This window comes from Grammomys surdaster, unplaced genomic scaffold, assembly GCF_004785775.1.
Source record: "Grammomys surdaster isolate TR1022 unplaced genomic scaffold, NIH_TR_1.0 149, whole genome shotgun sequence".
Classification (NCBI taxonomy): Eukaryota; Metazoa; Chordata; class Mammalia; order Rodentia; family Muridae; genus Grammomys; species Grammomys surdaster.
The window spans coordinates 3,620,679-3,634,409 of record NW_021604607.1 but is presented as its reverse complement, the minus strand read 5'-3'; the positions used below and the strand labels follow the sequence as shown (position 1 = coordinate 3,634,409).

Sequence of the window (13,731 nt, the reverse complement as noted above, 5' to 3'; positions counted from 1 at the left end):
GCAAAGTTTCTGTAAGGCAAAGGACACTGTCAATAGGACAAAACGACAACCAACAAATTGGGAAAAGATCTTTACCAATCCTTCATCTGATAGAGGGCTAATATCCAATATATACAAAAAGAACTCAAGAAATTAGACTCCAGACAACCAAATAACCCTATTAAAAAATGGGGTATAAAGCTTAACAAAGAATTTTCAACAGAGGAAACTCGAATGGCCGAGAAGCACCTAAAGAAATGTTCAGTATCCTTAGTCATCAGGGAAATGCAAATCAAAACAACCCTGAGATTCCATCTCACACCAGTCAGAATGGCTAAGATTAAAAACTCAGGTGATAGTAGATGCTGGCGAGGGTGTGGAGAAAGAGGAACACTCCTCCATTGTTGGTGGGACTGCAAGATGGTGCAACCACTTTGGAAATCAGTGTGGCGGTTCCTCAGAAAATTGGACATAGCATTACCTGAGGATCCAGCTATAACACTCCTAGACATATACCCAGAAGATGCTCGAACATATAACAAGGACATGTGCTCAACTATGTTCATAGCAGCCTTATTTATAATAGCCAGGAGCTGGAAAGAACCCAGATGTCCTTCAACTGAGGAATGGATTCAAAAAATGTGGTATATTTACACAATGGAGTATTACTCAGCTATTAAAAATAATGAATTCAAGAGTTTCCTATGTAAATGGATGGAACTAGAAATTATCACCCTGAGTGAAGTAAGCCAATCACAAAAGAACACACATGGTATTCACTCACTGATTATTGGATATTAGCCCAGAACCTTGAAATGCCCAAGGTGCAACTCGCAGGCCACATGAAGCTCATAAAGATGGAAGACCAAGTGGGGGTGATTCGGTCCTTCTTAGAAGGAGCAACAAAATACTCAAGGGAGCAAATATGGAGACAAAGTGAGGGACAGAAACTAAAGGAGGGGCCATCTGAAGACCATTCCACCTGGGTATCCATCCTATGTGCAGTCACCAAAAGTAGATGCTGATATGGAAGTCAGGAAGTGCATGCTGATAAGAGTCTGATATGGATGTCTCCTCAGAGGTCTTCAAGAGTTTGACATATTCAGAGGCAGATGCTCACAACTAGCCATTGTTCCCAATGGAGGAGTCAGAGTGAAGGCCATTGGAGCTGAAAGGGTTTGTGGCCCCATGAGGAGAGCAACAATACCAACCAACCACAGCTCCCAGGGTCTAAACCACCAGCCTAGGAGCACTTAGGGGGGGATCCAGGGCTTCAGCTGAATACAAAAGAGTGGAGGGCCCTGCTGGGCATAGGTGGAAGAAGAGATCCTTGACTTCATGAAGGCTGGACGCCCCAGAGGGTGGGAATTTTGAGGGTGGGGAGGTGGGAGTGGGGGGTAGGTAGGGGTTACATCCACAGAGAAGGAGGAGGAGGGGTGAGGGGATAAGGGGTTCCTGGGTGGATGGGGGATGGGATAAGGGGACAACATATGACATGTAAATAAAACATACAATAAAAAAATTTAAAAAAAAAGAAAAAAAATAATTTGCCTTTTCATTTGTATCATTTCATGGAAATTTGCTTGTTTATTTCTTGGTTAATTACTGTAAGGTTTATCTAAGGTAAAATAAAACCTGATTGGATATTTTGTAAAGTATGTCTTATTGCTGTACAATAGTAGAGGCTAGGTTCATGTTCAAGTTATATTTTATATTTATATTTATACATGTTCAATTATATTTAAGAACTATATGGTCTTTTACAATCTTGAATTAAGTCAAATATCTAAGATGAGCTACTCTTTAAATTAATGCTATTTTCTCTTTGATAATAATTTGAACTTCATTTTATAAAGGGTAATAGCAATAAAATGATGTTATTTTCCCTCAGATTATTTAGGAAGTTAAGATTTAATTGGACATGAATTTCAAGAGGCAAAGTTTTCTCAGTTTTGTTTTATTTTATCTTTATTATCTGAGCCAACCATTCTTCTTATTTAATTTAATATAAACTTCAAGTAATTGCCTTCTTTCGGTCAAGGATATATACCTTTTTTTGTGATAGTTTTGTGTATTTGACTTTTGAAGTAGAAAAACAAATGAAGTAGGTCTTTCCCTCACATCTTCACTTATGTATATTTGCTTTTATTACATATTGGGTTAGGTTTCTGATTTGTATTAAATGCAATCTTAGCACCACACGATTAGAATAAAGCTGTACAGATTTACATGAGTCGGGATTACAGTTGAAGAGTAGTATAATCTGGAACACAGAACTGTATGGAGCAGATTCTCGTCAAGGAGCTGGCTTGAGGATTCTCTGTACACGTGTGGGTGGGGGCCCTGCTCTACTCTTTATTCTTAAAATCTTGTACACTTTGCTGAGAGACTTTGGTGAAGTTCAGAGAGCTTGAAAACTGTGTATATATAAGATCAAATTAATGAGATTATGTCTATGCAGGAAATAAGAAAGAATATTGTCTTGAGAAAATTTTATTGAGGACTTATGAAGCCACTAAACCTCTGTCACTCTGACACACTTAAGTCACTGACTCTTCGTACTGAAAGGATCTATGTGCTGAGCCTACTGTCCAGTGCAACATATGGTTTGTCGTTAAGGCCTTTCCAAGTAAGAAACAGTTATCATACTCAGGCCTAATTTTGATGGTATTCCTCAAAAGGATGTGAAGTTGCTTGTATCTCCCAAGTTTTCCTTTAGAGAGTTTAAAACACATTTGAGGATTTAATCTAGAAACATCACTTCTCTAGATAACCAGATATTTCATGAAAGGAGTTCTGAGAACCGGTCTGACTGACCAGAGTCGAAGCATGATGCCATCTAGCTCCTAGGTGGTTATGAAGAGTGCAGTCTCTTAGGGTTGGATTCACGTCCTTAGTTCATTTTCTGTGTCTTTAACAGGAAATTCAGTCTGTTGTCTCAATGTGCTGTGACAAAAAGTCATAAATCCTATTACGATCCCTTATTTGTTTGGATGACTTAGATGAGAACTCAGGTTCATTGCACCAGATTTAACTCTGTCGAAGTCAGACTATCAAGAACATATAGAATTCTGATTCTTCCTCTGAACTTTCTTACAGGAAATTAGAAGACCAAATATTATTTATTTTCATCTAAAATTTTGAAAAAATAAAATAAGATTCAAATTCAATGACACCCTCTTAGGGTTCTTCTTCCAACTTGATAGTAACATGAAGCAAACCAACAAAGTTCCTAAATAAATGCTCCAAGCTTATTATCAGATTTTTAAAAAGAATCCAGACTTCTATATAGAACATGTCTACAATTCATGGTAGTCTATCTCCATTTTGTCATCAATCAGTTAAAGTATTGTTATTTTTATGAAGTCTATGTTCTTTGCTAAACCTTATGTGCTTCCTATAAAGAACAAATTATACTTACGTTTCTTAATATATGCTAAAAAGTATTTTAAATATGACTATCAAAATATTACTATTGCTATTGTTTTAGTTTTATTAATAATTTTACCATTAATATATGCAATATTTTAATTGTATCAGTCTTTTAATGAAGATGCTTTATTTTTTGTTTTCATTTATTTTTATTTATGTGCCTGGTTTTTTTTCTATGTACTGTATATGTGTGTGTAGGTGCCTTCAAATGTGGGAAGAGAATTTTTTAGCCACATAACTATAGCTAAAGGCAGATATGAGCTGGTAGGTGGTGGGAACCAAGCTCAGGTCCTTGAGAAGATCAACAAGTATTTTTAAATGATGAACTATGTAGTTCTAATTCCAAGAAGAAAATATTTGGTTAGCATAATTTAATTATTGCTCGGCGATCCAGATCATTTAAATTTATATTGAAAACTGTACACATACCAAGAACTGCACCATCATAAACACGTAAATAACTAACTGAATTTTTGCCCTCTGAAATTACTATAACAGTACCCTAACTAGGAACAGACTCTCACCGACTATATGTATTAAGAGCAGCTATGACCTTAATTTTTAATAGCACAGAATGCTATTTGTTGTTGCATTAAACTCTTTTATGCGTAGAATTAGATGCCCATTGACCCTCATGTCTGGCTTTTTCTTTATTGTTGACTGTGCTTCACATTATTATTCTTAGATTTATCTATATCATACAGTACATAGATGATCAGCCTGAGGTTCTGACAACTGTCACTGTCTTCAGACACACCAGAAGAGGGCATCAGATCCCATTACAGATGGTTGTGAGCCACTATGTGGTTTCTGGGAATTGAACTCAGGACCTCTGGAAGAGCAGCCAATGCTCTTAACTGCTCAGCATCTCTCCAGCCCCATCCATATTTAGTTTTAATGAAACTATCCATTCATATTATCTATATAAATATCTAAGAAGCTGTCCATTTCCTCTGTTTATTTTCTCTATTGTTTGTCTTTTTAAGATTGATTTGCTAGGAAAAATGTTGAATGCTACGTTGTAATTGTTTGTGATTAAGATGAAATGAAAATATTTTCTTAGATTTTTATTTACTTTCTTACACCTTTGTAGTATTATTGATAAATGGATTGTTATTTTAATTTAGATTAACATTTTATGTAGTTGTATGAAGCTTTTAAACTTTTATATCACAATTTACTCTCTTAAAAATTTTACAGATTTCTCATTCAAATTTTAGCCATAGACCAACTACAATTGATTTGTTTCATTTGTTTGTGTAGATAACTAGATATTCCAGCACTATTAACTAACAGTCCTGTTGTTTCTCTTTACTTGAAATACCTAACTTAATATATAGTATTTCAACATAATTGAAGCTACCTTATATTGCTTATCTTTATTTTCCTTTCTGTCTCAATACATTCTTTTACTTATCATAAATTTCTTATAAATGTGTATCAATGCACAGGAAAGTTCCCTCATCTCATTCTCTGGTATATCTTGGCTTTTGGGATTATTTCTTTTTTTTTGTAGGATTTGTAAAATCAACTTCTTATGTCAATTTAAAAATTCATTGGAAATTTAGTCAAAGTTTTACTGAATTTACAGATTTCCCTAAATTTGTTGAAACAGAGTTTCTCCAGGCTTATATAGAATCCTACAGTCTTTCTAAGATATATAATGATCCTCCCATGAATCATTTTTGTCTTTCAAATTACACAACATAATTTGTTAATATGCCATTGTTATCCTTAGTTGAAGTCTTTGCTATGTTCACATGCTTTTCTTGGTCTCAGTACTAGTGTGAGTTTTAGTGTGGTACTGAACAGAGATGTTGATAATCAGAATCTGTGTCCTGTTTCTGATCTTTATGGGTGTATTTTCCTTTTCAAAAATCAAATGTGCTCTGGGTCATAGAATATTTGCCACATTTATTCTACTGGAGAGGCAATGAGGAAGACATGTGCCGTTTACCAGCATTCCCAGATAGATACCTTGTCTGACTTTGCCTTTTAAATTCACACCAGTTCTGAAGGATCAATATCACTAATCATTTCAAGCACTGAAAGTTTTAAAAGATGTATAGTTTCCTTCAGTGTTACGACAGTTACCAAGTAGTCAAAACAAAATCTAAATGCATATTTTCGTGGTTCCCAGTTTTGAAACAGTTGTCCAATTCCAGTCTTTTGAGACTCAGGTGGATCAACTCTGGATATCCTCACACATGAATGATTCTTCATACATCACTAAAAACCAATTCTGGATCCAACTCCTGCGAGACGCTCATTTGCCTTTAGATGTGTAAAATAAGGCAACTTTATATCATGAATTAGGTTATCTTTCCTGTGATTCTCCCTTAGAATTTGGTTTCTTTTTCATGAATCTTCACTAATCATTTACCAGTAGTCACTGAGGATTCTGATGGGGCTAGTGGCACGATCTACCAACATGTAGCCGCTGCTCCTCAGGCTTTAAAGAGCTAAACTCTTGAACTGACCTTTGATTCTATGTCTTAAATAAACTAGCAAACGACAGTGGCCATTGCCTTGGTAGGCTTTGTAGCACATTCCTCTAATCCTAGTGCTCAGGAGGCTGAGGCAGGAGGATTGTTACCTGGAGGTTAGCCTGATCTTCTTATTAACTGTCTCAAACAAAATAGAACAGAAAGCAAAAATCTCTTACCAGAGGAAGAATAAAGCTCACTCTGATTCTTGAATATTCCAGTGTGCTAATAGAAATGGTATGTTGTTGATAGAAAACCAGATTTTTGTTGCTTTGTTTTTGGCTAGCACTTGCAGTTCTCTTCATGGTTTGTCACAAGCTGATTGCTAATCATAATCCTCTTTTGTTGAGGTGGTGGTTTTGGATTTTTGTTTCTTTAGAACTTTTGTTGTTTTTTTGTTTACATGCATTTTGGTTCATTCCCTTCATTTCCTGGGCAGTCATGGGGACATTTGACTTACGTCTTTCTTTGCTTACCTTACTGTACGGGTGGGAGAAGGCTGCTCTTTCAAATGGCCATATTTCTGTTTGATCTGTCTGGCATGTGGTGGGATCCACACTGAAACTTCTAATTATACGAAAGACTGAGCCCCGTAGAGAATGTTGAGACTTCATTTGCATCCTGCTTCTATGATGTCGTTCTGGAACTTTTGACTGGTCTCATAGGAGCCAGCCCTACCATCTGCTTAGTCAGAGCAGGGAATGAATTAACCATCCAGCTAACTTTGTCAGACTTGTGTCTAATTCCTCCCTCCACGTGGGAGGGAATGTATACACACTCTGTAGGAGATCAGTTTGCTTCCAGATCAAATTCCTTCTTTTGTCCTTCTTTTCCATGTTACTAAAAAAATCTTTATGTGATGAAAATACTTGGATCTTCATTGAGAAATACATTTGAATATAAATATGCCCCCAAAACTAATTCCTCAGTTGGTTAGTGCAAATGTTGCAAACATTGGAATCGGACCTATCCAATATGCATTTATGGTACCTAATTCATGCCCTGAAGACAACACAGAGCTAGCTTGTCTGATCAGAGCTGTTCCAGTGCTACTTGAAAACTGACTTTTCCAGAATGTCACTTTTAGCTAATGTAGTTGATGCCCCACTTCCTGAAGTTGTTTGTTTAAAGTACACTGCCACCTTGACCCACCTGAGTGCCTGACAGGGCTTTTGTCCTGAATATATGTAAAGCAAAGTTCATTAGTTGTTGTATTTGTTAAGGTCTACTGTCTTGAGTAGTATGCCTGCAGACTTATGCATGTATCTATCTGTTTTCTTCTAGGAAAAGAAGAATATATTGCCACATTCAAGGGATCTGAATACTTCTGCTACGACTTGTCTCAAAACCCCATTCAAAGCAGCAGCGATGAAATAACTCTGTCCTTTAAAACTCTTCAGAGGAATGGACTGATGCTTCACACAGGGAAATCAGCTGATTATGTCAATCTTGCCTTGAAAAATGGAGCTGTTTCTCTGGTCATTAATTTGGGATCAGGGGCCTTTGAAGCACTAGTGGAGCCCGTGAATGGAAAGTTTAATGATAATGCCTGGCATGATGTGAAAGTCACCAGGAATCTGCGTCAGGTAACAACGCAGTGGATAAGACAGTAACTGCCTTTGTTTCTTGCTACAGCTGTGCCTGTGGTACCTCCAGCTGTCTGTGTGGTACTTGAAAACACCCACATGATATAGGGCTCCACAGACTAGCTTTTCCTTCTGAGATGAATCTTCCTGCCATACTTGAGCAGGGGCATATCTAGAAAGTTCTGGGGACCCAAAGGCTATTTTAATACAGTGACAAATGATTATTTTCCAGAGGGCTGTAAGGACATCCCTGCGACCTGCCCTTCCTGTGATGTGTATGATTTTGGTTTTTTGTTTATTTGATTTAAAATTATAGATTTCATAGTGATCATTTGGAAGCATGCACATTGGGGTCATTAAATCACACTTCCTTTTTAGTAGTTAAAAAAAATTTTTTATTTTGTCACTTGGGATTGTATCAATCCCTATTCCCTCTTTTCCCAACCCCAAAATGGGAACATAAAATGTCCCTAAGGGAAAAATATTAATACTGTACATAACCTATATTCTGAAGTTTTTGTTTATGAAGATATTTTTGATTTAGCATAGATACTATAACTTAAACTAGAAATGATATGAACAGTCACTTCATCCTCTAGATGCCCACTTCTATGGGAACATATGTATAGAATATATTTGAATTCTTATATGTATATATTTAAATTCTTATATATGAGAGAATTCCTGTTCTTTACTGAATCAATGAGTCTACATATACTGTATGTTTTAATAAGACATATTACAGTATATGCTGAAAGCTGATTAGTTTGTTCTCATATTTTCATTATTATGAGTTTTAATTATATGACATTTTATATAATAATGTATTATTTTATTAAGTGTTGACAGTGACTAATCTTTGATGGTAAATGCTAATCTAAAACTAATATCCTTAATGTATTTGTTGTTTCTCTGAACAGTTGCAGAATTGACCGATTGACTCTGGTTTCCCTTTACTAAAATGGCCCTCTCTTTCTGAGCTGTTAACTAATCCTTTCTTTCCTGCTTCTGAGAGGCTTCAGCTATCTAAACTAGAGAAGCAAAAAGGAGCTTAGCCTTGGAGATTTAGTCTCATTCTTTCCTTCCTGCTTCTGAGAGGCTTCAACTATCTGAGCTAGACAAGAAAAAGTTGCTTAGGCGGGGAGGTTTAGCTACATTTAGGCAGACAAGTGAAACTGAACTATTCTAAGAGTTTCCACGGCCCAGATGCCCATGGGCATGGAAGGAGGCACATGCTTCCCATTGTGTCGAGAGGGGGCTGCCACAGTCAGTGTAGTTATAGACCACGGGTTTCCTGTAGGTCTGTCTCTTTGGATTTCTGTTTTCTTTTTTTTTTTTTCTCTCATATACTCACCAAGAGACTGGAGGCTCACTTGAGACTATCACAGAAGGAAGGGTGGGTCTTGAGGAGCCCACTTTCTAGATTTGCCTTTGCTCAGGTTATAAAGCAAGTTGAGAATTTGTAGCTCCAAGAGAACAGAAGTTTGTGCAGCCAGGGTGCATGTGCGGCAGGCGAGATTACAAAAAAGTCCATTCTACTCATTGCGTGTGTCAGGATCTCTGCTCTGTTTCATTGCAGTATACTGTGACCCTAAAGTCCATCAATATGACCGAAGGAAGTTTTGGAATTGAGGAGGAGTCCTTGTATGCTGTAAAATTGAGTAGTAGGGCAAAGCCAACTGATTCCTACTAATTTGCTGGGACTGGGAGTGGGTGTGGAGGGGGCTATGATGGGCCTAGGGTGAAAATGGCCAGCTGATAGGCTTCAGGCCTTCGAATGAATCCTTTGCAGATGTTTACAATGGCTCTCAGTGGTCCTCAGGAAGACTACGGGAACAGGGCCATCTGTCTGTTTCTGTCTAGTGGCAAGAGATGAACAAGGGCAGGAAAAGACTATCTCCTCTGTTGGAGGCCTATTTGTTAGTCTGCTTTTTCTTGTAAAATTTTTTTGCCCTTTTTCTATGTTACTAACATGCTTAATAACTAACATGTCATTCATGGAATGTTTCATTCTACTAACCGTTACCTGAATCAAAAAATGTACTAACATGGTAGAGACCATCATATTTTTTAAGTAACGATCGATCGTTATTCTGTTCACAGTTTTTAATTTCCTTTCTCCCCCCTTCTCCACAAAGCACTCAGGCATTGGACACGCTATGGTAAACAAACTACATTGTTCGGTAGATATCATTCTAATTGTTTCTTATTTTGGGTTTGCCGTGTGTTTTCTTTCTTTCTTTTAACTGTAGACATCATTAACAAAAGAGGAACTGCGGTTGGTACTCTTCTGCTTACCTTGACCTCCTTCTTTTCATCTGTTGTTGACTTTCTTATTTTTTACCTGTTCCTGTCAACCTCTGTTTTCAAACTCACGTGTAGGGGCATCGTTAACGTTTCGAACGTTTTTTTGCATCCAGCTGTGGTTAACACGAGATAAGAAAATGGTGGCTGGCCCGAGTGACCGCAGGCTCAGCCAGTCTCTAACCATTCATGATGCATGGCATGGAAACTTGGTTTGGGAATGTTGGAGATGCCACACCCACTCATCTTTACGTCATCACTAAGCAGTTATCTTTCTCCTTTGGTTCTCCCGGTCTTCTTTTCTTTCCTTTTTGAACGTTCTGTACCTCCTGCATGCGCATCGGAGTGCTGCTTCACTGATTGTTTTGCGCCTCGTCTTCCCTCAGCATGCTTCAGGCACTTGCATGCTCAGTAGTTGCTGCTCAATAGTGCAGTGATGTTGCTGGAAATAGCTTGCGCCTTTTTTGTTAACAAGGTGCACGTTGTGACTAGTGAATAACAGACGACTAAACTTTACTAATATGTACACCAGCAAAACTAACCTAGGAGGCATTTTACTAACACCATTTTTGTGTCTGCTAAATAACTTTTGAGTTGCAGCAGGGATGATGCTGACACTAGTTCAATGATCAGTTAACTCTCTAACTAGATTAGAATCTCTCAGGGCTAGCTGAATAGAATCCAAGAATAAACTTCAAACAGACATGAAAATGGGTTCCACCACAGGTCTAAAACTGAAAACCAAACAAACATAAAAAAAACAAAAAGAAAAACAAAAAGTAAAATAAAACAAAACACAAAACAGGCATACCCCAGGATTACAGCATGTAGGTCTGAGTATAGCGTGTCCTTTCCCTGTGCTTTGTTATCTAGGTGACAATATCAGTGGATGGGATTCTTACCACAACGGGCTACACGCAAGAAGATTACACCATGCTGGGGTCTGATGACTTTTTCTATGTTGGAGGCAGCCCCAGCACAGCCGACCTTCCAGGGTCACCAGTCAGTAACAACTTTATGGGCTGTCTCAAAGAGGTAAATATCAATGTCATGGAACTCTTCTTAACTCATGAGCTCATCTTTGCAGATCTGGACTGAGAGCTCGTTTACTGAAGATCTGATGTTCCCAGAATGAATGACACAACCTTCAGTTCAGCCTTGTGGCGGTTATGCAGAGTCGGGTGGTTAAGGGCAGCTCAGACGTCTGACGAGTAAGGCTCAGCTTCTCACAGTGGCCATTTTCCTGGATAGCTTTGTATCAGCTGTAAGAGGACATCAAACAAAATGAGATTTGGGTCTAATGTTGCACTAAGGGATAATTGCTTATTTTGAGGTAACTGGGATGTTTTGTGTACTGTAGTGACTTGTTTGGGAGATAAGAAAAAGAAAGAAAACAATGAGGCTACAAGAGGAAAGGACATGACATACATTAACAAAGCTAAAACAGAAAACAAAACCAAAACTGCATAATGAACCAATTATGCTGCCATATTTTAATTGTGTCTTGAAGGTGGGAGACCTGTGTCCTTTTTGATCTTGTAAGTTGACATGATATTTACCTGAGGAAAACGAGAGCTTAAGAGAGCAATTTCATCCCTGTCATTAACTGTCAGTGTCTGCTGTAAATTTTTATAATATTTCAATTTGTGGAGAAAGACCAGAAGGGCCTTGAATTTCAACTTTATATTCCATAAGAGTTAGCTTTTTTTTTTTAAATCTATTCAGTCACCATAATTTTTTTTTCTGACTAAGGAGCCTGAAGTCCTCCTCTTGTTGCATGGTGGATTAATTATCAACTTATTAGTTTTTTAGGCACAACAGTTGTTACTGGTAAGCATTGCTATAGTTTGTTTTGTTCTAAAGAAAATATAAGTCTATAAACTTGGCTGAGTTATTTTTTATATTTATTTTTCACCCAACAGTGAAAAAGTCACTGTAGAGTGCTGTCATCATTACTTCTCTTCCATGTATTGTAGCAGTTTTCATGTGTGTGTGTGTGTGTGTGTGTGTGTGTGTGTGTGAGAGAGAGAGAGAGAGAGAGAGAGAGAGAGAGAGAGAGAGAGAGGAAGACATCCTTGAGGAAGATTCAGAGCTGTTATAGTATAACAAACGCAGGAAGTTTTCCAAGGGCAGAAGGATTCATATGTTGGGATGAGGGGGATTTTCCCTCAGAGAGTGAATATTCCTCTCTGAAAATATAGATTATGCCTTAGGGTCTACATTAAGCTCCATAGGCAATAACAAACTAATAGAATAAAATATTATTATCATGATAAAAGCAGTATTAAAAATTTCAAAGTCCTTTGAGTTTAGAACCATCTTAAAGCTGTCCAATGGCTCTCACAATATAGGTGGTGATTTTATTGTCTTTATGTTTTTCAAACAAAGAAATTAAAGTTCAGAATATGTAAGTCACTTATGACAAGACTAACAACACATAAGCATTAAAACCCAATGCTTAATTTCCTGGTCCTCTTTGCTTCATGATTACCATAATTCACCATGTCCGAAAAGTAGTATTGGTTAGGCTACTGATATTAAAGATTGTACATATAAGCTCTCTCTTTCAATAAATGGAGAAGTGCTTTTTAGAAATAGATAATAGAGTGCTAGAATGTATGACCATTGCTCTTGTTTGGGTTGAAAAGAGGCTGAGCAGAGTGTATAAGTTCTAGTGGCCAAGGCCAACATACAGAGCCCAGGCTCACTAAGATGTGGAGAGGCAGGAGAGAGATAGAATAGAATAGATTGGGAAGAGACAGGGTCATTGCATACTTTGATTTCACAAGTAGATTGTTAAAAAAAAAAACACTTTCTGGACATTCCTAAGTACTCTCACCAATGTGTGGTGTTCATCTCTATTGTGCAACCAGTTATAGGCCATGTTTTATCTATAAAGAGTGAAACCTGTGTTACACGGGAAAAAGGTCCAGAATCCAAGGATTTTTAGCAGGAATGTAAATGTAGTTAGAGAGCATCTTTGGGCATCCTATGAAAAGTGAGGATGTCTGAGATACTGGGTTTCTTTGAGACATAGGGCATTCAGCCCGTTCTCCAACGAGCAAGCACATTTTTCTGTGAAGCTGCAGAGTCTTAATCTGATATCATGGTTTCAAAATAAGCCATGCATCAGACCAACATTTCCACTGTTTAAATGCTCATACATTGATATATCTCAGCATTCGCCTCTTTGTATTAACAGTCTAATCACAAATAGGATGACAAAAGAAAAAAGTAAAAAATAAAGCCATATAGTCTTTCAAGTGTCCTTTAGCTAGAAGCTTGTGAGTACTTAAAAGCAGGTTCATCCTGTCTTCCTTTACTATAGATCTTACAGTCTTTCCTCCTTGTTGAATGGGAATGCTCCATCTTGCTGCTTCCCATGCTGTGAGGAATTTGACCAGAGCAAGTGCTGTGAGGTTTTCCAGACCTGTGTTGTGTTTCAGTTTGCTTCCTCCCAGAACGCTGGTGGTTGGCAAGTTATAGACATAGTCAGTTTATAAATTAAAAAAAATATTTCATTTGAGGGCTTTTTGATAGTTCATAGCTTCCACCTACATCTGAATCATCTTTTATAATCACATGCTTTTCCTATTTCAGAAAGGAAATAGTGAAAAGAGCACCATGGGTTTTGAGCTAAACCATCTTTCTTTAGGAAGGTCAGCTTTGTAGAGTTCCTGAATAGAGAGTAATATGCCAATGTTCATTCTCTTGTTTGTTTTCCTAAGCCCTGGCTTAGACTTCCTAGCCTATAGCATATTACATTCTAATGCCTTAATTACATCTTCAATTATTCGCTCATTATATTTTTATTTTCAATCCAGTACATAATACCCCTTACGATAGTCACTTCTGCAGGAGAGTCTAAGGGCACCTAGTCTGAAGCTACATAGGACATTTTGAAGAACAAATAATTCTGACAATCATTCTCTAAGTCTGATTGT

At 37.5% G+C, this 13,731-nt stretch overlaps 1 protein-coding gene across 9 annotated transcripts in view; it reads left to right on the top strand.

Moving 5' to 3' along the window:
* Nrxn1 (neurexin 1) overlaps positions 1-13,731 on the top strand; it is a 1,062,527-nt gene that overhangs the window by 386,891 nt on the left and 661,905 nt on the right. For 4 of the 9 annotated variants that reach the window (XM_028765075.1, XM_028765068.1, XM_028765066.1 and 1 more), the window contains exons 2-4: positions 7,182-7,483; positions 9,622-9,666; positions 10,661-10,822. In XM_028765075.1, the coding sequence (XP_028620908.1) occupies positions 7,182-7,483; positions 9,622-9,666; positions 10,661-10,822 (509 nt within the window). The remainder of the gene's footprint in view (positions 1-7,181; positions 7,484-9,621; positions 9,667-10,660; positions 10,823-13,731) is intronic. The other 5 variants (XM_028765076.1, XM_028765071.1, XM_028765070.1 and 2 more) reach the window with 2 other exon arrangements.